Below are 25246 nucleotides of genomic sequence, written 5' to 3'. Positions count from 1 at the left end.
CATGGGAGACCAGGAGGAAGTACCTGGCTCCTGGCTTCAGATCAGCGTGGTGCACCGGCCACAGTGGCCATTGGGGGTGGGGTGAACCAACGGAAAAGGAAGACCTTTCTCTCTCTCTCTCTCTCATGTCCACTCTGCCTGTCAAAAAAAAAAAAAAAAAAAAAAAAAGAGTTTGGGCTCTTCTAAAAGCCAGACAGGAGCCACTCAAGGTTTTTTAACAGGAAAACTATGGTGACTAAATTGCATTTTTAAAAGATGTGCAGGAAACATATTTCTAAATTTTCCATGAAGGATATCTCTGAGTACAGGGAAGAGAAGAAAATAGCTCTCTTTTCACTTTAAAAAAAATGGGGGGGGGGGGGGCTGGCACTGTGGCATAGCAGATAAAGCTGCTGCCTGTGGTGCCAGCATCCCATATGGACACTGGTTCAAGTCCCAACTGCTCTACTTCCAATCCAGCTCCCTGCTAATGCACCTGGGAAAGCAGTGGAGGATGGCCCAAGTCCTTGGAACGCTGCATTCACACGGAAGACCCAAAAGAAGCTGAGCCAGTAGATGGAAGATCTCTCTGTCTCTCCCTCTCCCTCTGTAACTCTGCCATTCAAATAAATAGACAAATATTTAAAATCTATTTATTTATTTATTTATTTGAAAGTCAGAGAGAGACAGAGTGCTTTCATCTGCTGTTTCACTTTCCAAATGCCTGAAGTGGCCGGGGTTGGGCCAGGCTGAAGCCAGGAGCCACAAACTCAATCCAGGTCTCCCACATGGCTAACAGGGACCCAACTACTTGAGCCATCACCAGTGTTTCCCAGGCTCTGCACTGATAGGAACCCAGAGTCAGAGCCAAGTATCAAACCTTATATTCCAATGTGAGACATAGCATGCCAACCAGCACCTTAACCTACAGACCAAACACCCACCCCAGTTTTCACCTTGCGTACTTCTGAACTGAACAGTGTTGAAATAATCATAGATAACGTCACGATTTCTTTTCAAAGGCTCACCAAAGGCCAAATATCTAACTTATGTATTATTCAAGTTTAAATTTCTGTCATATTCTTCCCACTTATCTTTATAACCTTACATTTTTATTTAACTACACTATTTGAGGGATGAAAGAAGGAACAAGTAGAAAAAAATTAACATCAAAATGATTCCTTGTTGTTATGGAGACCAAGCTGGACATTATAGTCTACTAGAATATGAGAACAATACCTGTGTATTCCCAATCCATCATAGTCTGCACCCTAGTGAAGTCTCATTTAATGTCTATCAAGAACCAATATATTAAGGAAAAGGATGATTAGAGCGAAGGTACGACTTGAAGAGGGTCAGGGGGTCAAGTCTAGCAATTTCGCATGGATAATGGCAGTAGCATTTTAAAACCAAACCCACAAACTTGTGGCACAACAAGTCTATGGATGCATTGTGCTTAGCCTGTATTTAAAACACTTTTAAACTTGTTTTAAAATTTGCCAATGGGTTGCCAAATGATAAAAATCTAGAAATCTCACATAGTTCACATTTATGGCTTCTCCTGAAAAAAAGATCTGGCCTCTGCTTTACTAAGTATAATAGCTGACTTTACTTGATCTCTCAGCCTCATTTCACATGGCTTTATTCTCCTTCTTAAATACTACCTTGACTCCTGGGACACCACTCTCATTTAGGTCCCTCTTACCTCACATGCTCTTCCACAATTCTTTTGTATGAATCTTCATCTCCCCACCACTGGAAGCTGAACAGCCCAGGACTCAATTCTTGGTTGTCTCTCCTCTACCTATGCTCATTCCTTAAATTATCTCATCAAATTTCATGGCGTTAATATTATTCCAATGTTGACAACTCCAAAATGTCAGTCTCTGGTCTTGGCATCTCACCTGAATCCCAGACCAATATTCAACTGCCTACTCAGCACCTCTACTTGGATGTCTAGTAGCTTTCTCACACTTAATTTATTCAAAATCAAAGCTTTCCTCCCCTGCCAGCATATAAATCTTCTGCTTCCCATTTTAGTAAAGAGTAACGCCATACTATTTTGGATGGAAGTCACAGAAGTCATACTTTCCCTCTCTCTCTCTCTCTCTCTCTCTCTCTCTCCCTCCCTCCCTCCCTCCCTCAGCATCTATCAGCTGTGTGTTCACAATAAATCAAGAGTCAGCCTCTTTTCACCTCTTTCACTAGTTCAAGCCACCATTATTCCTTGCCTCCTGATTGATTTTCTTGACTTGCTCTTGACCCCTTATAGGCAACTCTTTTTTTTTTTTTTTTTTTTTTTTTGACAGGCAGAGTGGATAGTGAGAGAGAGAGAGACAGAGAGAAAGGTCTTCCTTTTTGCCGTTGGTTCACCCTCCAATGGCCGCTGTGGCCGGCGCACCGCGCCGATTATAGGCAACTCTTAACACAGCAGCAGAGTGATTATTTTAAAATCTAAGTTAGGACTTGTCACTTCTCTGCTCAACACTATCACTTTCCATTCAACTCAGAGTAAACACCAAAGTCCTTACAATGGCCCACACAGTGTACACATTCAGGCTCTCCATAACTCATCTGGCTTCACCTCCTCCACCGTTGCACCTGCCATGGGACCTTTGTCATGCTCCTTGAACACACCAGGTAGCCCCCATCTCAGGGCCTCGCACTTGCTATGCCATTTGCCTGAATGCTCCCCTCCAAGACATCTACGTGGCTCCCCCTCACTTTTTCCAGATCTCTCTTCAAATGGCATCTTTTCGAGCAGCCTCCCATGACCACCACATGTAAAATGGTTGCCCACCATGTTCTCTTTCCTAACCCTATTTTTCTCCACAGCACTTAACACCGTTTTGGCAGACTACATATTTATGTGTTGGTGCATTTATTGTCCATCTATGTCCATGTAATACAAGGTCGGTGAATGTAGGGACTTCATCTATATTGTTCACTGTCATATCCCAAAACCTGGAACAGTCTGGTACACAGAGGATATTCAATAGCCCTCTCTTGAAAGAGTGCAAATTTCTTCAGCGATACCCAGCAGACTTTAGACAGAGCATGAACTCTCGAATATATCACAATCCTTACTATTCCCTGTTATGCTATACTCAGTTGGTTTTATTTTTATATTATCTGCCCAATTGGTATAGTATTTATATTAGTTTGTTAATATTTGCTTGAGAGGCAGAGATACACACACAGAGGACAGTGGAAGGTTGGGGAGGGTAGGAGGGAAAGAGAGACAGAGAGAGTGCCCCAGCTACTGGTTCACTTCCCAACAGCTTGAAATAGCCAAGACTGGACCAGGTCGAAGCTGGGAGTCAAGAACTCAATCTAGGTCCATCCTGTGGGTGGCAGGTACCCAACTACTTGAGTTATAGACTGCTGCACACCAGGGTACAAATTAACAACAAGCTGGTATCAGGAGCAGAGCCAGAGCTGGGCCTCACACCCAGGTGCTTGGATATCAGATGCAAGCATCTTAACCACTGGGCAAATGCCTACTCCTGTGTGGTGATTTAAAGTGAGACCTTGCCCTAAGGACTGTGTTTTCCAGAGTATGCATCTAGAAATTCAGAACTTGTAACATAGAATAGAATGGGATTATCAACAATAAGGAACCCTAGATAGTTCATCCTAAGAAGATACGCCACTATGAAAAGCTACCTTTGCTGTTTGACTCAGTGAGAACTTGCTTTTGCTCTGGGCTTTGCCAGGCCTCTGTTTTGCTTTACCCTGCATTGACCAGTACAGCATTTGTTCTGGGTATGTGCTTTTCTGTCAACCTTGGTTTAAGGAAGAGGAATAGCTGGAAAATAATTAGCATCAAGCCTGAACCTGAGTGGGAGACTGACTCTTTACCTTGAAGAACTCAATGAGAACATCTTTATTTTCCAACCAAATGATGTTCGGAAGGTATTTGTCAGGAGTAGGGGGTGGGATTGCCATTGGAAAGTTATTCAGTGCTTTTATTTTTGTAAGAAGGACCTAAAAAACAAGCAATCAAAATAATAGTGATTAGATTCTGTAACAGCAAAGGGCAAACACTGGACAAAAACTAAGGAAATATAAATAAACTCCTGTTGTGCAAATTTAACTTTGACTTTTGACTTGCACTTCTCTCACCCTATGCAAAATATCCTCTTACCTTTTTTGTCCCTATTCTCTCCTTATTACTATTTTCAGTGATTTATTCACTACAATGAACCCATCATCTTAATAATCCAATTAACACTGTATCTACATTGTTATCATCTAAAATTTTCTAAACTTCACAGTTGGTTGTTACATGATTAATACCATATTCTCTCAGTTTTTTTCAAGTGTATGGTGCACTTCACTAACTCCTCCTAATTTTGGAGGATATGGCTCCAGCCTAGAGGCCTCTAGGGAGCCCTTCTCTGGCTTCTCTGGAGAGGTAATGAAAATCACTTTGTCTCCCTTATTCCCATGGCAGCACCTACATATCCTCATTAGGGAACTCATTACATTGCAGTACTGTCCTTACTTACATGCCTCCCCCTCCTTATTCTGCAACTTGGTGGTTGGATGAATCAATGACTAAATGAAAGAACAAGGGGGAGTCCAAGGACTTTGGAGTCAGCGTTGTATTCCTTGAGTGTCCCAATCGCCTTAAGCATCCAGGGTACTTAGTCAGAATCTAACATCCATTTATTGAATTTATTGAATAGACTTTCCTATCTCCTTAGACCTGGGTTAGATAATTATAGCCTTTAGCTGACAACTAGGCAAAATTAATAGGCATTCAATAAGTAACTGTTGAATGACTGATTTATGTATTACCTTCCTAAACAAACCTATATTAAAGAAGTAAGTCTCTCTCCTCATAAGAGCTATTATTTACTTATGTTAACTAAGGAGCCTCAAACATTCGATTGTTTTATATTGTCTTCAAAGTGATGAATGAAAAATAAATACAATAGAATAGAAGCACAGCAGGCTTAGAGCTGTAACTTGAAGAATAATGTAAAGTAACTCTTTCTTCCCTCGACAGAAATTAAAGAGAAGTTATTATCCATGTGTAGTCCTTTCCTGTGATGTTATAGAGACTAAAGAGATAGGACCTTAAAGGAGAAAGTGGATCTACCCTTATCTACTTCAGTTATTGGAGTCAGGGAGAAGGGTTGTGGAGAGGGAACCATGCCCATGGAACGATCAGATGTACAGTGGATGGTGGTCCTCGGCTGGAAGATGGCAGTGCCAAGGAAGCACACAAAACATCAGGAACAGCACATCAGTGAGCAACACACACAGATCATGGAACCAGAACTTCCATTTTTCACTATATGCTAGAAATCAGAGCCCAATGTGGGAGTAGAAAGAACACAAGTATTTCACAGACATCCTAGATTGTGTATGTGATCGAGTGGTGGGATGTCACATGGCTTTTCCCCCATGACACACTCCTAATTTTTGGCCAATACATTCATAATTTCTCATAAGCCCATTTATTAGTCAACCAATTTGGGCATTTTCCCTGCTCCTACCTCTCAGAACTGCCCCCTCTCTGACTCCCTAAAACACACACACACACACACACAGAGGTTGGTCCCTTCTCCACACTCACACACACACAGGTTGGTCCCTTCACACACACACACACACACACATACATATACACAGGTTGGTCCCTTCACACACACACACACACACATATACACAGGTTGGTCCCTTCACACACACACACATACACAAGTTAGTCCCTTCTCCACACACACACACACAGGTTGGTCCCTTCACACACACACACACACACAGGTTGGTCCCTTCACACACACACACACACAAAGATTGGTCCCTTCTCCACACACACACACACACACACAGGTTGGTCCCTTCTCCACACACACACACACACACACAGGTTGGTCCCTTCTCCACACACACACACACAAAGATTGGTCCCTTCTCCACACACACACACACACACAGGTTGGTCCCTTCTGCACACACACACAGGTTGGTCCCTTCTCCACACACACACACACACACAGGTTGGTCCCTTCCTACAATGCTAATATTATGAGACTCCCTCTCTTGCAGAGTTACTGAGATGGGGCAGTACATGTTCCATACTGGACAGAGAAACAGGAAAATCTAATTAATGAGTGCAGAGAGGGAGCCAAACTGAGATTCCACATTGGGCAATTGCTATGGTTTGGATGTGGTTAAATGCCTCCCCCAGAGCTTTGTGTGTTGAAATTTAATCCCCATCCTGAGGAATTAAGAGGGTGGAATTTGAATCTAATTGTAGTGCTTAGAGGTGGGGCCTTTGGGAGTGGATGAGGATTAAGGTCATTAGGGTGGAGCCCATGATTGGATTAGTGACAGCTTGAAACAACGAGGGGAAAAGACCAGAAGAGACACACACATATGCCCCATCCCTTGCCATGTGACGGCCTCACTACGTTAGCACTCTGCTAACAAATGACCATTACCAGACATGGCCCCTAGATCTTGTACCTCCAGAAATAGGAGCCACTCCTACCTTCTCCTTAAAACTTACCCAAGTCTGTAAAACGTGTTAATAGCAACGGAACAAAAACAAAAACAGCAACCTGATAGGAAGGAGGAGTCTGGAGAGCTCTCCAGGTCTTTGTCCAAGCCATTTCCTGAAGTAATGTGGCCTGTGCTGTGGGCTCTGCAAGACTTATGTGTCTTTTTAATAAGTCCCCCAACCATATTTCTTTATTAAACTTTGCTCGGCCGGTGCCGTGGCTCACTAGGCTGATCCTCCCCCTGCAGCGCCGGCATCCCGTGTTCTAGTCCTGGTTGGGGTGCCGAGTACTAGTCCTGGTCGCTCCTCTTCCAGTCCAGCTCTCTGCTGTGGCCCGGGAAGGCAGTGGAGGATGGCCCAAGTGCTTGGGCCCTGCACTCACATGGGAGACTGGGAGGAAGCACCCAGCTCCTGGCTTCGGATTGGCACAGCGCCAGCCGTATCGGCCACTTGGGGAGTGAACCAACGCAAGAAAGACCTTTCTCTATGTCTCTCTCTCACTGTCTATAACTCTACCTGTCAAAAAAAAAAAAAAAAAAAAACTTTCCTCAAGTTGTTCTCTGTTGATTGCATAGTGTTTTATTATTATTATTATTTATTTTTTTTGACAGGCAGAGTTAGACAGTGAGAGAGAGAGAGAGAGAGAGACAGAGTGAGAGAGAGAGAGACAGAGAGAAAGGTCTTCCTTTTTCCATTGGTTCCACCCCCCCCCCCCCCAATGGCTGCTACGGCCAGTACTCTGCGGGCCGGCGCACCATGCCAATCCGAAGCCAGGAGCCAGGTGCTTCCTCCTGGTCTCCCATGCAGGTGCAGGGCCCAAGGACTTGGGCCATCCTCCACTGCCTTCCCAGGCCACAGCAGAGAGCTGGACTGGAAGAGGAGCAACCGGGACTAGTACCTGGTGCCCCAACCGGGACTAGAACCAGGGGTGCCGGCACCACAGGCAGAGGATTAGTCTAGTGGCGCCAGCCAATTGCATAGTTTTGACTAATGGAATGCACCAGATAACATTGGCATTGGTGGCCACTGGCATTAATAAAGACTGCAGGCAGTTAATTAGACTAATTAATTAATTAGAGAAATTAGACTGTTAGTAAACTGTTCTTTTCCAATGTCCCTCACTCATTACACTTGTTAAACTTACAGTGCAGGTTGGGGTTGTTACGATGATGGAATCAAGCAAAACAGGAAGTCACTTTATTACCTTATTCATCTCAATGCCCTCGTGTTTATCGATAATGCCTCTTGACCAAAGAAAGGTGAGATTCTTCAGAGCCTTAGCGATCACATTCCGAATTGCCTGCTTAGTCTTCAGAGCAATGACAACATCACGACCCTCGTGCTCTATGAGTCCTAAAGCAAATAAAAGTAAGTAGGCAACCAGTACAATGACCACAATAGCAACCAAGAGCTGTACAGTAGTTCATAATGTCCAAAGTACTGGTACAACTTCCTTTTCATGCTAGCTGCATGTCGAACTTGTAAGGCCAGTAGGACTAGCATTATTTTCATTTCCATTTTATGGATGTGAGAATTGAAAACAGGTTTCTCCCCACCAGCTAAGAGAAAAATCACTTTCTCTCCCTTAATTCCATGGCATGTCCTACATATCTCTATGGTGGAAATAATTTCATTACAGAAGTTTTTATTTAGCTGTCTCATCCTGATACTACGTGATTTTCGTTGGCTGGATGAATAAGTAACGAAATGAAAGGGTGAGAGTGCCCCTGGTCTTGGGCGAGTGGGTCTGAGATTAAGCGGCAAACGCTTCCCATTTTAGTAAACTCACAGTCTGGACCGTGAGTCAAGGTGAAAGCTGCCGTCTGTGTCAAGGTGAAAGCTTTTAAATCCCAACTGTGAGCAAAATGCATCACAAATGGAAAGCATTCACTCACCCGTTTTTTGTTTGTTTTTTTTTTTTTTAGCTGAAATGAATTGGAACAAGAATCAGGACAGGAATCAGAGGAAGGTTCAGAGGATACAGGGCCCCTCCGGTAAGGTGGGGAATTCCTTAGCCTAGCTGGGAGACCAGCCTGGGCTAGTAAGCGAGTTTGACAATGAAGGAGACATACAGAGTTGTGTTGATCAGTCAGAAGAGCAGGCTGTGGTGCCAAGGCCACTTAGAAAGTCAGGCGGCCTGAGTTTCTGTGACCAGTCTCCGGAGTCTGCGGAAAACAAACGTGTCCCCCAGCAGGTCCCAAAATAAGGCTTTTACTTTGTCCTGTGAGTGTTGTTTGATGCTTTGCATATATAAACTCCTAGTGCAAGATAGGAGTGGAACTCTCTTCTCCCTCCTGGCTGTATTCATTAGAGTCTCTTATCTCTCTTTTCCAACAAACTCTTTTTGCTAAAATCACCTTCTCATGTGTTCATCTGGTTCATAATTTCGTTGCAGACAGAGCAAGTGCCCAGGGTTCATCTCAGCTGTAACAAGCTGACCAGTCAAGTTAAGGACAGCATTGATCAACACTGTGGGTTGCAGTGCCAGATACACCGGGCTTAGGGACCTGGCTCACTCCTTACTAGCTACAAAGCCCCAGGCAAGTTAGCTTCTCCAAGCCTCAGCTTCATCACCTGTAAAATGAAGCTGATAATCACATTTGCCCTGTAGAGTAATTATAAGGAATTAAATGAAGAGTGCCTACGAAGCACTTGACAGTTCCTGGTGCAATAACCATTCAATACCAGTCGCAGTAACCATATGGAAAAAGGCTCTCTCTTTCACAGGACTTCGCGAGAGAACTTAGTCATATTCCATGCTTGTCTAAAACATCATGTACAGCAGCAGTGCATAGGCCTCACTCCCTAAAAGCGCAGAAATAAAGGTCTGCCAGTATGTACACTGTGACGACAAGTCCTGGGTTCTCTCAGTACCAAATCAGCCCGACCTGCTGTCACCATGTTCGTTCATTAGGCCACGTTCTTTCCACTTTGACTTGGAAAGCAGGATCCCCAGAAATCTACGTGACATTTTACAACGTGATGATAAGTACAAAGTGATTTAACTTTATTCCTTTTCTGATAATGCCCACTTACCAATGACATAGGTATGCTGGGCCCCCAACCAGATATCTAGCTTGGAGTGAACACCTGGCCCATCACTCCTGCAGTAGGAGAGCAGATCAGGGAAGCTTTCCATTCCATCCTTGGCCCTCTGTTTGAAGTAGAGTATCTAGGTGCGCAAGATATAATATCCCTTACAGCCTAACTCCCAGGAGATGCTGCAAAAAAACCCTTTGTCTAGGGTAATCTTCACATCTTTTTCCTGAAATCTTAAGAAACCCGACCTTGCCACCTTAACTCTGTCCATACTCTTCCGGTCCTGTTCCTGCTTCTGTGTTCCCATAGCAACTAACAGGCTTCCTCCAACTTTCTCCAGGTATCTACTGACACGCTCATACACCCCATCAGACTCTGCACTTTTTAACCATTCCTGTATACCCATCTTTGTCTTCCCATATGTGGTCCATTGTATGTGTTCACTAAATGATCGCTGATTGAATGGACTGAGTGAGTGAATGAGTGAACGAAAGCAAGAACTTGTATTTCTTGGTTAAATTATAAGATAGCAAGGTGTGATTTCTAGAAATTAGGTACTCTAACTACCTACCTAGTTCTTTCACAGCATCTCGTTTGTTGGTTTCCAAAATTTCATATAATTTCTGTAAGAAATAAAAAATTCTGTGAATTTTTTTTATCACATCTGCTGCATTTCAGACCCTAAATTCTAGGGGGGGAGGGAGGGGAGAAGTATGCTAGAGGAAATCTCAGTTTATTTAGGAGAGTCACTTGGCTCAATTCTGCTATTTCCCCCATACTCATACTCAAATTGCAATGAATATTGCGCAGTGAATAGTTTGCATAACTGCTGTGTCTAACAGTTCTCAGAAAAGATTACCATGGACTGCATTGTACACCCAGAGGAATTCTCATAGAAAGATCCTGAAACGGGGTGAGCCAACTGAGCAGCTATTCGGGTAACCAGACTTTTGAGAGCACAAAAACAAGTGGAATAATGAAAAAATCCAGTGCCAATTAGTTGATGCTTCCTTCCGATAATTCCTTGTGTAACTGAAGAAATAACTCCGTTGCAGGGCTAATTTCCGTTCAATCGATTACACGACATATTTGTCAAATTCCTCATACAACCCAGGCAGTATTCTTCATAAAGCTTACTCTTAAATTACTCTTTCTGGAACGTGTGCTTGGCCACACCAATAGCTCTAGGACAAGCAACTGAGTGTTCCCTGGGTTAGCAAGTAAGATGTCTGAAACTCTGCACCCAAATCATGTGTGATATAGTGCTATTTACTGGAAACAGCTGGCTTGTTATCTAAAGTTTAAGCAAACTCAAGTGTTTGTTGGTATTTTGGTTTGGTTTGGTTTGGTTTGGTTTGGTTTAGAAAAAAAATCACATGTAATAAATCCCTCTTTTGAATATCAGAATGTAGTATATAATTTTTATGAAGTTGCTTTTTCTTACTTAATAACATTGAATCAGTATTGAGAAGATGCCAAATCATTAGACTGCTCTAACGTACTGTAGTCCAGTCCTGCTTGAATAGGTGCATACATGGAGCTGGCCGCACATCCTACAAAACCGGACTTACAGCCACATGGTAAGACACTCTGGGATGACGGTGCACAAGAGAACACTGGAACTGATTCCTACGAACAGTATAAGCATAGGAGCATGAACACGTACTCAGTTCTCTAAAGGAAAGCTGCGACAGGCCAGTTTTCAGACCCCTACCACTTTCAGAATAACTAACATCTCAAAAATCCGATTCAACTGTTTTTGAAGACTCTATTACAAATTCCAAAAGGATGTCAGGCATTTACCCTAGAAGTTAAGATGCCTGGGTTCCATATCAAAGTACTTGGATTCTACACTCAGCACAACTCCAGACTCCAATTCCCTGCCAATGCAGATCCTGGGAGGCAGGGATGATGGCTCAAGTAACTGAGTTCCTACCACCTGCGTGGAGGACCTGGATTGAGTTCTCAGCTCCTTGCTTCAGCTTGGTCCAGTTGTAACCACTGTCAGCATTTGGGAGCGAAACAGCAGAGGAGCATTCTCTCACTCATTAACTCGCTCTCTCTCTCTCTCTCTCTCTCTCTGCTAAGAGTCTGAGATAGCTCATTCTCATCACGCAAAAAAGGATCCTGAAGACATAACCTCCAACCCATCCATGGCTTTATGTGTACACATACAACATCACCATTATCTAGGGTTTAAAATCACCATCAGATTAAAAATCAGGACTCTCATTCGGGCTGAGCAAAAATTCCTTTCAATTATTGATACCGTTTAGTTTAGATCTCATCTATACACATTGTAAAATGCAGGGGATGTAAGGAATTATTGAAGAAGCATTTCAAAATGGAACTAAGAGGTCGTTAGGGGATTAGCATTCAGACACATCACAAGCTGCTGCCTAGGATATGAACTCTTGAACTGGACCAAGTTTAACAAGAGCCATCGGTAGCCTTTAATGAATGCTATAGCCACAACTGTCACAAATGAACTTTACATTGAGAGATGGCCATCTGGGGACTGAACCAGCAGATGGGAGATCTGTTTCTTTCTATGTGTCTCCCTCTCTCTGTCACTCTTCTTTTCAAATAAATAAGTCTTTAAATTGGTTGACAAAATCAAATCATAATCAAAATAACCAACCACTGGAAAGAAAAACCAAAATGAAATACAGGAATGTGGGACACAAATAAGAGAACAAATCCCAGTGAAGTGTAAAGAGATTCAAGATAATATCATGCTGATTTTTTTAAATAAAAGAAAAAAATTGCTCTATAAAGAAACAATCCAATGTTTTAAGATCAAAAAGTATTTGTCAAAAAAATGTAAAGGTAGTTAACAGCAGAATGAATACAGTTCCAGACTGAATTATTAACCTGGAAAATCAAGTTGAGGGAATCTCACAGCAAAGGGCAAAGAGTTAAAAGTTATGAGAAAAATAAATAAATAAAAGTTATGAGAAAAGTTAACAAATACTAAGTAAGAAATTCCAAAATTTGTTTAAAAGGATGGCAAAAGGAGAAAACACAACAAAAAAGACAAAATGAAGAAATAATACAAGAAAGATGGTCATCTGCAGAGAGTAGACTCCAACAAGTACTGCATGGATAACTTATTTTTAATCACATCTAGACATATCCCAATGAGATTTCAGAACTCCAAAGATAAAGAGAAAATCCTAAAAGCCTCCAAAGAGAGAGAAAAAAAAAACACATGCAAAATCAAAAGTGAAATTAGACTTTGATGAACAATGCTGAAGACAGAATGACAATATCTTCAAGTTCTGAACAAAAAAACATGGTTTTTGAGAGTCAAAGTATTAATTACAAGAACAAAATAAAAACAATTTTGGACATATAAGCCCATGAAGAGGTGATACACATAGTCTAGCATAATGCAATGGAAAGTTGTAAAAAGAGGTTCACATGGGATTCAGCAAAGAGTGGCTAAGGAATACGATTAAGCGAAGACAGAAAAGGTGCTTCTTAATCCATTCACTTTTTTCTTTACAAGAATCTCAAGCTGTAAACTTTTAATGGCATTAGGTCATTTTCCCTTTGTCATAGGTGAGTCAAATGATAGGTTCTACATTGAATATTTATATAGTCATAAAAAAGGATTTTTTGTTTTTCCATGTATAGTCATTTATTAAAAGGAATGAAGATTTAATTATACTTACAAAACAGAATATGCAAATATTATAAACCTTTTCTCTGCTAAAATAATAGCTCCAAAAGGCTTAAACAGAGAGAAAAAGAAAAGGTCAGAGGAGAGGAATGTTCTAATCTCCTATACTCATGCTTCATGGCAGACAGTAAATAAAGACGTTTAGAGATAATCAACTAAGAACCAAGTACTGGGGCTGGCGCGGTGGTACAGCATGTAAAAACCACTGCCTGTGACACTGGCATTCCGTATGGGCGCCAGTTTGAGTCCCGGCTGCTTCACTTCTGATCCAGCTCTCTGCTGTGGCCTGAGAAAGCAGTGGAAGATGGCCCAAGTGCTTGGGCCCCTGCACCCACGTGGGAGACCTGGAAGAAGCTCCTTGCTCTAGCTTTGGCCTGGCCCAGCCCTAACCGTTGCAGCCACTTGGGGAGTGAACCAGCAAATGAAGATTTCTCTCTCTCTCTCTCTCTCTCTCTCTCTTTCTCTCTCTCTCTGCCTCTGCCTCTCCTCTGTAATTCTGACTTGCAGAAAAAATATTAAGTACAGATATGTATTTTGAAATTATTGTGGAATCAGTAGAGGAATTTGACACAGGAATGATTGCTAGAAACTACATCTGGGTAATGGTAGAGAGATGGGAAGAATACTTGTACTTATTTTATTGTGTTATTTCCATATTGTAAAATTATGAGTAATATTTTAAAAAATTTATTTATTTACTTATTTGAAAGGCAGAGTGAAAGAGAAAGAGAGAGGGAGATGCATACACACACAAACACACACACACACAATCTTCCATCTGCTGGTTTATAATGGCCAGGGCTGTATCAGCCTGAAACCCAGAGCCAGGAATTCCATCCTGATCTCCCACGTGGCTGGCAGGAGCCAAACACTAGGGCCATCTTCTGCTGCCTCCCTACTAGAAGGGAGCTGAATCAGAAGCACACCAGCCAGGGCTCCAACAGGTACTCTGATATGGGATGTCAGCATAGCAGGCGGCAGCTTAACCCACTGTGCCACACCATCCGCTATGAGCATTTTTTGTTTTTTCTGTGTTCTCGCCTATATTTACAGTTATAATAGGCCTTACACTTTAGACCATGTGGAGCCATTGAATATTCTTCATCAGAAAACAGATGTGAAATTTACAATAGCACACGTAGAAACATCACTAAATTGCCAAGAGTGGCCTGGAGAGGATGACTGCGACAGACAGCCCTGTTAGGAAGTCACTCGCTCGACCTCCGAACTCCCATTGGTGCCTACTGGATACTGCCTGGACATGTGCTACCTACCACTCCACGGCGCCAGGACTTAACATTTTCTATTCCTTTCCTCTTAAGATCTATCTTCTTTGAAGCCTTGTTCAAGTCTCAGCCCCGGAATTTTTCCAAGTGTCCTATCTTTCAGAGAGTGTTACAGAGACAGATGGAATCTCCTCTTTACTCTGCACTCAGAAAATAAATCAGATATGTTCTGCTGTGAAGATACTGAGTTCTGTGATAATAGCTGAAATGTAAAGGCCAGAAACGTCTCTGCAACACCTTGTGTAGCCTGATAAACAACGAAATCCCCTTCAACAGGTGGAATGTGTCTGTCCGGGAGAAATGGCCTTGAAAGAAATTAGCGCACCCAAGTGTGTTGGTTTGTTTTCCCCAAACGGCTGGTGCTTGTTTCTCACCTGGTATATAGATTCGCGGCCAGAAATTTGTCTTACTAGAAGTTTGGCATCTTCCTGACTTTTGACATATCCTTTGGTGATATTGTACATCAGACTGAGGCGCTTCTTGACCTGCACTTCTGCTATCTTTATCAGTATTGGTATTATTACCTGAAATAATAGGGAGGGGAAAAAAAACTTTAAATTTGATGAGGACAAGTACCTTCCAGGGCAGAGGTTCTCTCCAGACTAGCAGAAGCAAAATCCTGAAACTCTTAGAAATGCAAACGCAGGGCCTCCGTCCTGCTGAGAGCCCTGAGAGCCGCAGAGTCAGACACTCTGGGTGGGGCCCAGCAAACAGTGTTCCAACAAGTCCTCCAGGGGACCCCCTGCATACTCAAGTCTGAAATCCCGCCTTCTCTAAAAGGTAAAAGTTAATGCATAACTGATGGTAGCTGTCAGGGATGTCACAGGGTAAGTTTGTTGCTCTGCCTTTTCCTTCATTCTTGGTACTCGAGATTTCAGGAGGCAGGAGTCTGGGTCACGCTGACCTAACAGAAAACATCATCTCTGGCCCACAGATTCATCCCTTGTAAGATGAGGCACTTAGGGATGGATATGTGCGGTCTTTCTTAGCACTCAACTTGTCTGATCATACACTGAGGCGAGCTGTCACAGGGACTTCAGAGTGAGATTTTAAATATAAACACCCCTGGAGTCAAGCACCAGTTCCCCTGGTCACAGGCTCAGTGAACTTGATCAAGTAACTTAGTGACTTTGAGGACTTAGTTTGCTCTTGTGTGAAATGGGGATAATCCTAAATGCTAGAACCCCAATGGTGCTGTTCCGCACAACTCACAGTCATGCAGATGGGGCCTCCCATAGAGAAAGATGGCCAGGGACTGGGTGAAAATGCAGAAAAGATGGGGAAAAAATATCATCCTAGTGAAGGGATTAGAAGGGCAGAGAGAGAGAGAGATTTTTTTAGCCTTTTTTTTGATTATGAAACTTTGGGCGAAGTGTATGATATTAAAGAAGTTTTCACTTTCCACTGACACCCACAGAGCTGTCCCCTGTGACAACTGAAGGTCTCCAGTATTCTTCCAAGTTTTCTAATGCAGATTTACTTCCTTTTTTTTTAAAAGATTTATTTACTTATTTAAAAGGCAGAGTTACAGAGAGGCACAGGCAGAGGCAGAGGAAGAGAGAGGTCTTCCATCCTCTGGTTCACTCCCCAGTTGGCCCCAATGGCCGGAGCTGGGCTCATGTGAAGCCAGGAGCCAGGAGCTTCTTCCAGGTCTCCCATGTGGGTGCGGGGGCCCAAGCACTTGAGCCATCTTCTGCTTTCCCAGGCCATAGCAGAGAGCTGGATCAGAAGTGGAGCAGCCAGGACTTGAACTGGCACCCATATGGGATGCTGGCACTGCAGGCAGTGGCTTTACCTGCTACACCACAGCACCGGCCCCGATTTGTTTCTTCTGAAAGCCAAATTGTGCTGAGATTGGCTCTCAAGGCACCTAACTGTATATAGCAATGACGTTTACTCACATGACTGTTGTAATAATTTAGCTAAACAATATATGTAAAGTGCTTTGCACAGTTCCTGAAAAACAAGAAGTGTTCGGTAAAAAAGCTAACCATCATGGGACAGCAGGAACGCACACATCCCATATCCAGTGCCTTGGTTCCTCTTCTGATTCTGGCTTACTGCTAGTGCACACCCTGTAAGGCCACAGGTGCTAGCTAAGTACTTAGATCCCTGACACCCACGAGAGAGACCCAGATTGAGTTCATGGCTCCTGGCTTCAGCCTGGCCCAGCTCACTGGCCCTGGCTGTTGTGATAAGCATTTAAGGATGCACCAGCAGATGGGTGGTCTCTCACTCCTCTCTCTCTTCTCTCTCCCCGCCTTTCGAATAAAAATAAATAAGCAGGGGCCGATGCTGTGGCGTAGTGGGTAATGCCACTGCTTGCAGTGCCAGCATCCCACATGGGCGCCGGTTTGAGTCCTGGCTGCTCCACTTCCAATCCAGCTCTCTGCTATGGCCTGGGAAAGCAGAAGAAGATGTTCCAAGTCCTTGGGCCCCTGCACCCATGTGGGAGACCCAGAAGAAGCTCCTGGCTCCTGGCTTCGGATCAGCGCAGCTCTGGCTGTTGCGGCCAATTGGGGAGTGAACCAGAGGATGGAAGACCTTTCTCTCTCTGCCTCTCCTTCTCTCTCTGTGTAACTCTGCCTTTCAAATAAACAAATAAATCTTTAAAAAAAATAAGCAAACAGATAATTTTAAAGCTAGTCATCATAACATATTAATCCATGAGTACATTTCATTGAGATTTGATATTTGTCAGAAAATGTTAGACAGAAGGGGCAACTGCAGGCCATACCCTAAATGAACTAGATTTCCACGATAATATATCTTTAAGTCTTCATTTCATTTTAAATACTTTTAACAAAGTATTACCTCTAAGGTAATTATTTTACATTCTTCTGCATCAGATCTCTGCATAAAAACTGATTATCTAAGAAACTTCCACCTTTCATTTTAAGTCATAACCTCAAGTCCACATCCTGACTCCTGGAGTAGTTTGTATTGTGGTACAGTTACATCCTACACTGGCACTTCATGCTAAACACTTAGAGAACAAAAAAATCACATAGAATAAAACTCTCCTCTGTGTAGTAATTCTTACAAACACTGAAGGTACATAACGCTAATATAGAATAAAGGAAAGAACCGAAAAGAAAATTTACAAAAACAGCTGCCCTTTCAAGCAATTCTACCTTTAAAATAATTTTTTTTTAAAAAAGATAACAATTAATGGGCAGGTGTCTGGTGCAGTGTTTTTAGGAAGTTGGTTGAGAACCTGCATCAGATATCAGGCTGCTCAAGTTCTGGCTACTCCAGTTTCCATGCAGCTTCCGGCTAATGGGCACTCTCAGAGGCAGCAGGTTATGGTTCAAATAATTGGGTTCCTGCCACCTACACCGAGAACTGGACTGGGTTCCTGGCCCCTGGGTTCAGTCTGGTCCAGCCCTGGATGTTTGGGGCATTTGGTGAGTGAACAAGCAAATGGAAGATCTCCCTCCTGCCTACCCTGTGTGTCTGTCTGTCTGTGTGTGTCTTTCAAATAAAATGAAAAAAAAAATTAAGCAAATATTTGGGTTCCTGCCACCCATGTGGAAGACTCAGACTGGCCCAGCTCTCTGCGACTGTGGACATTTGAGTGGACCAACAGATAGACAATTTCCCTTCTCTCTCTCTCTCTCTCTCTCTCTCTCTCTCTCGATGTGTGGGTATGTGTGTCTTTAAAATACAATGAAAATAAATAAATATTAAATGCCTTTTAAAAACAAAGATAATTTTCTCAGAAAATGGGAACTTGGGAGAAGACTTTTATGTATCTATTTGGCCATCAGGGCTTACAGGATTTTTTTAATGTTAACTTTATATAACTTCAACATATACTAGTAGACTTATTTCATATAATAAGAGCTAAGTAAGAAATGGGATTTTGATTCTGTACGGTTTTTGTCTTATAAGCTGAGTTTGCTGTGAAGAGATCAAGTTAGATGTAATTGCATTATAATACAAACCACTATAGGAATCAGAATATATAATGAGACTTATTTAATATAATAAGAATTAAACAGCAGAAAAACAGACTGGCAAATAAAACTATCTGAAGCTCCTATTTTAAAATCATGTAATCATATATTGCAGATCCTCTGGAAAGATAGAAAGGAGGCATAGGAGTTGAGACTGAAAATATAAAAATCTACCTTTAAATCAAACCCGAAGACATAGAAAGAAGAACTAGTAATCACTGTGAAGACTGAAGGCCACAAGCAAATTAAATTCCATAGAGCAAATACAGTGCAGTATGGGGCCGCAGAGAAAATACTTTTCTTTCTGCACAATTCAGCTATGAACACATTTCACTGAAACTTGAAGAACTTTTTTCTGGGGCTCCCTGCTCCTAGTGGCACCAAGATGTTTTTCCATTTATTGACAAGGTCCTGTTCTAGAGTCATAGGTTACATCAATGACCAAAACCAACATCCCTACTTCATGTTGACTACATACAGCATATGGTGAACAGGTGGTAAGTACAATGGGAAGAAAAATAAAGGTAGAGCAGGTGGAGAGGGAGCAGGCGGGTGGGGAGGAGAACTGGGAATGCAAAGGTGGACTGCTATGTTACAGTGGTCAGGGAAGACCTCTTTGACAAGGTGAGATTGGCACACTGACTTGAAGGAGGTGGGGGTGTGGACACAGCAGGCATCAGGTGAGTGTTCAACTTTTCTTAACTCATTTAACAATGAAGAACACAATCCTGATATTTAAAACTTTGAAGTCTTACCTTGAAGATAGGTAGAAATCTAATTATTCTTAAAAATCCTATCATTACTGTGAACTGAATAAGAAGCAAATTGTCTGGTCTCAGTCTGACAAAGTATATACAAATTATATCTGCAATTCCAACAACTATGATGAGAAATTCCAGAATATTCCAATGTTGTTGAAAATATTTCCTTTTCATAATTATTATCTGTTTAGAAAACAAACAGAATATGTTATTTAATAGCACCTGGACAGTGACATGGGAGGAGATATTTTAAAATTAACAGTGAAGTCCTAACTACAAATGAGCCATATTCTGAAAGTTGTGCTTTAAGTTACTCATTTGGGATCCCCAAAAGATTCTTTTCAACCTCCAACATAAAAAAAAGATAATGTTATTCAATATATATCATCTATAATAAAGATGGAATGCCCAAAAACAAGCATTGAAATACAGCAATAAACAGGTTCATTATGGGGCCAGCGTCATGGCTCACTCGGCTAATCCTCCACCTGTGGCGTCGGCATCCCATATGGGCGCCGGGTTCTAGTCCCGGTTGCTCCACTTCCAGTCCAGCTCTCTGCTGTGGCCCGGGAGTGCAGTGGAGGATGGCCCAAGTACTTGGGCCCCTGCACCCGCATGGGAGACCAGGAGGAAGCACCTGGCTCCTGGCTTCAAATCAGCGCAGCACTGGCTGTAGCGGACATTTGGGGAGTGAACCAACGGAAAGAAGACCTTTCTCTCTGTCTCTCTCACTGTCTAACTCTGCCTATTAAAAAAAAAAAAAACCAAAAACAGGTTCATTACAACACCACTAATAACAAAGGATGGAGACAGCAGTACTAATAAATCATCTTTGAGCATTTATCCTAAGAGGTTGTTCTCGTATCACAACCAGGGCCCAGCAAACCAATTTGTTTCCACTCAGTTACTTATTTCTTGCATCACTGCAGAAAATATCTGAGGGCAACCTCCATGTTTGGATTTTCAATTGTCTTCTACCTGACACTTGAGATGCACTCTACTCTTAATGATATTTACCTGATGTCCAAACTATGACTATGATATTCTGATTTCGTTGTTAAACTCAGAAAATTCAAAAGGCTACCAACATTCCAGTATCTCATCAATTATAATGGCAAATGACTTCTGGTATCAAGTTGTCCCAATAATATAATCAAAATGCATTAAAACTATCTAAATAAATCTTTTTATAGGATACATTTCTATCTAAACAGTACCTTCAATGATGATTCTAATATACATAAAAACATATAATAGTAGTTTAATGACATCAGTGCAGGCACATTTAACTCTCTTGCCATTGGCCACAGATGTATTATTAGAGGGTAAATATACATTAATGCTACAATATGTCCTGCATATTCAAATTCTTCCGAAAATACAATGTGATATACAAAAATCAGAAATTTATTACTCCTGAAAAAAATGAGATCAAATAAAATGTCAGTCCACTTAAAAGTGTAACAATTAAATAGTTGAACATCTGTTTAAACATACCATTAAAATTCATCTGAAGAAGACTATGAATAATACACAACAACAGATAAGCAAAAGTCAAAAATCACTTTCTATACATAAAAGCCATGATGAAAAAGGCTAAAAAATATTACTCATTAACCGGCATCATAAATAGGGAGCGCTTTTTAAAAGCAAGGAAACCATGCAAAGACTGATCAATCAGGGAGCTGGCACTGTGGCACAGCAGGTTAAACCACTGCTTGCAATTCCAGTATCCCATATCAGAGTGCCAGTTCTAGTCCTGACTGCTCTGCCTCCCATCCAGCCATGGATGAGATAAACAGAGATATGTCTAGTCCACCAGCTAGATATGTCTCATCCTTACTCCCAGAAGAATATGCAAGCAGCCCACTATACAATTTGATCCTAGGACGCAGCAACTTCAAATTTGAAGGATTATAACATCTACATGCTTTTCTTCCTCTTGTTCACTCGCTAACATGGATGTCAATGAAGTTGCTAAAAGAGAATGCAGGAAGAGAAGCAGCACTCCATTCGCCTAACAATCTGTAAGAGTCAACCATAATACTAGTCTATGCTTAACAAGGAAAATCAAAGCAATCTATTCTGACAATGTAGAAACGGCAATATTTTAAGAATATTGCTATGAAAGTCTCACAATACTTACCCAGGTAGAAGATATGGTGTCTTTTCTTTATGATATTCCAAGTAGGTTAACATGTTTTTAAACTTCATAAGCCAACTTCTAGCTCTTACATAAGTTGAAACATCATAAATACTCATGAATCTAACAGAGAAAAATATACATAGGTATTATAATAAAAAATCAAGTGCTATACTTTGGTAAATATAAAAGGGGAATTTATAATAGTTATAAATTTGATAAGAACTGACTAAATATTCTCATTCAGTACCAAGCCTCAGCAGCCATCTACCAGCCACCGTGGCCACACTTCTAGCAGGAGACTTCTGCTGCGCCTGTTCCCGGAGCCATTCCTGACCTGAGATGGACCATAACTAAAGCTTTTCCAGACGAGTTCTCTGGGGTTCAAAATCAAACTTCCATTCATAATGTCTTGCCTAACGCAATGTCCTACCCTTCCCAAACTTTATCCCAGGGACTGGTGATAAAGCGCACATGTAGATTACCAGGTGGTTGAAAAGTTAACCATCACCCAGCAAATATCTCCCATCGCTGCTGCCCCCGTGACTGTGACTACATGTTGATATATCTCCAAGGCACTGGACTTTTTCCACCCACTTCATTGCACCTATTAGCATCAGCAGTTGGGTCAATTACTTCAGAGCCAGCTGCACCCCAGAGAGCAGTCTGATGACAGACGCCAATCTTCTGCACCTCCTCTATCCAGTAATTTAGTGAATACAATAGAAAGACAAAATAATTATAATAGAAATTGAAGTTACCTGATCACATCATAAGTAATATAGCACACTGAATAATATACATTCTCTTATCTGATCACATTGCAATTAGAACGTCCTCCAGAATCCACTAATTTCACCAAGATTATAAAACTGCAGGAGCGGGGGATATAGAAAAGTAAAATACAAAGTAGATGACTAGCTGGCTGGATGGATGGATGCACAGACAGATGGATGTGGATAAGTGAAATAATGGATTGATAAATCCGGGGATTTAATGCTCAGTTGGTCCATTCGTTATCACATATCTTTCACTTTGGGAAACACCCATTACAGAAGAGTTACACTTACTTTCCTTGGATGGGACAATAGCTTTTCGTTGCACCAATTAATATCCGGGCCGCCTCTGTTCCAAGGATCCCATCATTACACTGTTTTTCAAAGCTACTCTAAATGTACAGTTTTAAATGAAAAATACAAAGGATTAAAACATAAATTTAATGACCTCTTTTAACCCTTACATTTTTATTACTGAACTGAATATGTGAAAATATATTGTTACCAAAAGAATTCTATAGCAGGAAATATATTTCATTTAATTCAAATATTTAATGTATGATTATTCTTCACAAAGCACGGTACTGGACGTTATAGATACAAAGGTTCCTAGGATCAAGAAGCTCAAAGTTTGGGGTCAGCACAGCATAGCAGGTAAAGCCACAGTCAAGAGTACTGGCATCCCATATGGGTGCCAGTTCAAGTCCCAGCTGCTCTACTTCCCATCCAGCTCCCTGCTAGTGGCTTGGGAAAGCAACAGAAGATGGCTCAAGTGCTTGAGCCCCTGTACCCGTGTGGGAGACCCTGAAGAAGCTCCTGGCTCCTAGCTTCAGCTTGGCCCAGTCATAGCTGTTGTGGCCATTTGGGGAGTGAACCAGCGGATGGAAGTGCTCGCTCCCCCCCGCCCCAGCTCTTCTTGATAACTCTACCTTTCAAATAAATAGAATAAATCTTTTAAAAAAGAAGCAGCAGCTCAAAAGCTACCAAACTAAAAGCATTTTCTTCATTAACGCCAAGCATCAGCAGCAGCATCACGTCTGACAGCACAGAGAGCGGAAAGCACTCACTCAAATGTGACCGGCATCTCTGCACACAAAGACTTCTCAGAAGAGAAGATGGCCTGGATTCTTGCATCACTTGCTCCTCAAAACAGGAGAAAAGTTACCTTCGGGGCGCCACTGATGCTAAACTCAGAGAGGAATATTACCTCCTGCTTAAACTTCCTTCCTCACATATTGACTGTGGACTCTTGCCCTCCATTGTTTATAAATGTTGTCTCCAACCTCCACTACATTTAGCATATTTTCCAAAGTGCTATAATTCTAGAGAATTCATGCCACCTATACCTCAAGGCCCTGGTCATCCATTCACCAGTTTCTTCCTAGAAACAGAAAAATTATCTACCCATAGCATCTCTGATAAAGTGTGTGCAGACTCCGAAACTGCCTTCCAAAGGGTACAGGGCAGTGACCAAGCTGTCCTTATCCCGAGGACCAGTGGGGCACTTGGTGGGTTTCTCCACTTTGTAAACCTCCGCGGTGGCCCTGGATGCCCACAATGGAAGAAAGGAACATGGCAGAGGTTCAGCCCTGAGGCGCACTCATAAACGAGTTATTGTTATGCTTACGTGGTTCTAGGCCTGCACAACTGGACACAGGCCTGGCTCAAGAAAAGTGTGATTAACTACTATGATGGAATGTTTATCTATTTATTAACTCGTCCTTTAAGCAAATATTTATGTCTACTCTGTTTAAAGCCCCGTGCAAGGAGAATGGAAGTACAACCCAAGGCTTTAAGGAGCTCTCAGTCTAGTGGGGAGGCATGTTAGACACATGAAACTATCAAACAGTGTAGGAACTAGAAGAGGATGAAACAAAGCACACCAGAGCACTGATCAAACCTGATGTGGAGACAGAGTCAGACAGGAGTTTTTAAGGAGATGAAACTTCAGCTCATTTGGAAGGAGCACTGTTGTGGCCCAGAGGAAGGACAGATGTGGAAGAAGCAGAGATGGAGAAGGAGGCAGACTTTAAAATAAACACATACCACATTTATGAGACATGAATTTATGAAAAAACATTTTATCATCAAATCAGCATTTGATGTTACAAAGAAATCATTTATTTTAGGTGTAATGTTTATATTTTACTGTGCCTTTTAAAATATTGTAGACCTTAGAGAAGCACAGTGAAATATTTACCCATGCAATGACATTTAAGATTTGTTTCAAAATGGAGGTGGGGGAGTCAATGGGGAAATGTATGCACGGGACAAGGCTGGAGAAGTGTGGATGTTTCCAAGGCTGGGTAACAGGTGTGTGGAGTTCATTGAACTCTTCTGTACACTTTTGTGTATGTTAAAAATTCTTCCTAACAAATAAGGTTTTTTTTTAAAAAAATATTTATTTATTTATTCTTTTATTTGAAAGGCAGAGTGTCAGAGAGAAATGGAGAGACAGACAGAGAGAAGACAGGGACAGATTGAAGCCAGGAGCCAGGGACTCCATTCTGGTTTCCTACCTTGGGTGGCAGAGGCCCAAGCACTTTGGTCATCATCCATTGCCTTCCCAAGTGAATTAGCAGGAAACTGGATTAGAAGCGGAGCAGCTGAGACTCAAACTGCCACTCCAATATGGGATACCAGCATTGCAAGTGGTAGCTTAATCCATTGAACCACAATGCCAGCTCCTTGACAATATAATTTTTTTAACAGCACAGCTTTTTTTTATTTTAAAAAATATTATTTATTTATTTTAAAGGCAGACTTACACAGAGGCAGAGGCAGAGAGAGAGAGGTCTTCCATCCGCTGGTTCACTCCCCAAATGGCCACAATGGCCAGGAGCCAGGAGCTTCCTCCAGGTCTCCTACATGGCTGCAGGGGCCCAAAGATGTGGACCATCTTCTAGTGCTTTCCCAGGCCATAGCAGAGAGCTGGATCAGAAGTGGAGCAGCCGGGACTCAAACCAGACCCCATATGGGATGCTGGCGCTGGAGGCAGCAGCTTTACCCACTATGCCACAGTGCCAGCCCCCAACAATATATTTTAAAAAGAAAGTAAAAAAGAAGAGCTATGGATATGGAAACTATTTTATATATAAAGT

The 25246-nt window shown here is 42.0% G+C and overlaps 1 protein-coding gene across 1 annotated transcript in view; it reads right to left on the bottom strand.

Moving 5' to 3' along the window:
- SLC9C2 (solute carrier family 9 member C2 (putative)) overlaps positions 1–25246 on the bottom strand; it is an 80290-nt gene that overhangs the window by 15156 nt on the left and 39888 nt on the right. The window contains exons 13-20 of the mRNA XM_062193842.1: positions 22440–22537; positions 21373–21492; positions 20444–20642; positions 19221–19409; positions 14881–15030; positions 10107–10158; positions 7701–7849; positions 3841–3966 (exon numbers count right to left, since the gene is read on the bottom strand). Of these exons, the coding sequence (XP_062049826.1) occupies positions 3841–3966; positions 7701–7849; positions 10107–10158; positions 14881–15030; positions 19221–19409; positions 20444–20642; positions 21373–21492; positions 22440–22537 (1083 nt within the window). The remainder of the gene's footprint in view (positions 1–3840; positions 3967–7700; positions 7850–10106; positions 10159–14880; positions 15031–19220; positions 19410–20443; positions 20643–21372; positions 21493–22439; positions 22538–25246) is intronic.

Source organism: Lepus europaeus, chromosome 5, assembly GCF_033115175.1.
Source record: "Lepus europaeus isolate LE1 chromosome 5, mLepTim1.pri, whole genome shotgun sequence".
NCBI classification, from domain to species: Eukaryota; Metazoa; Chordata; class Mammalia; order Lagomorpha; family Leporidae; genus Lepus; species Lepus europaeus.
Note: the sequence above shows the minus strand (reverse complement) of the source record. Positions and strands in the feature narration are given on the sequence as shown.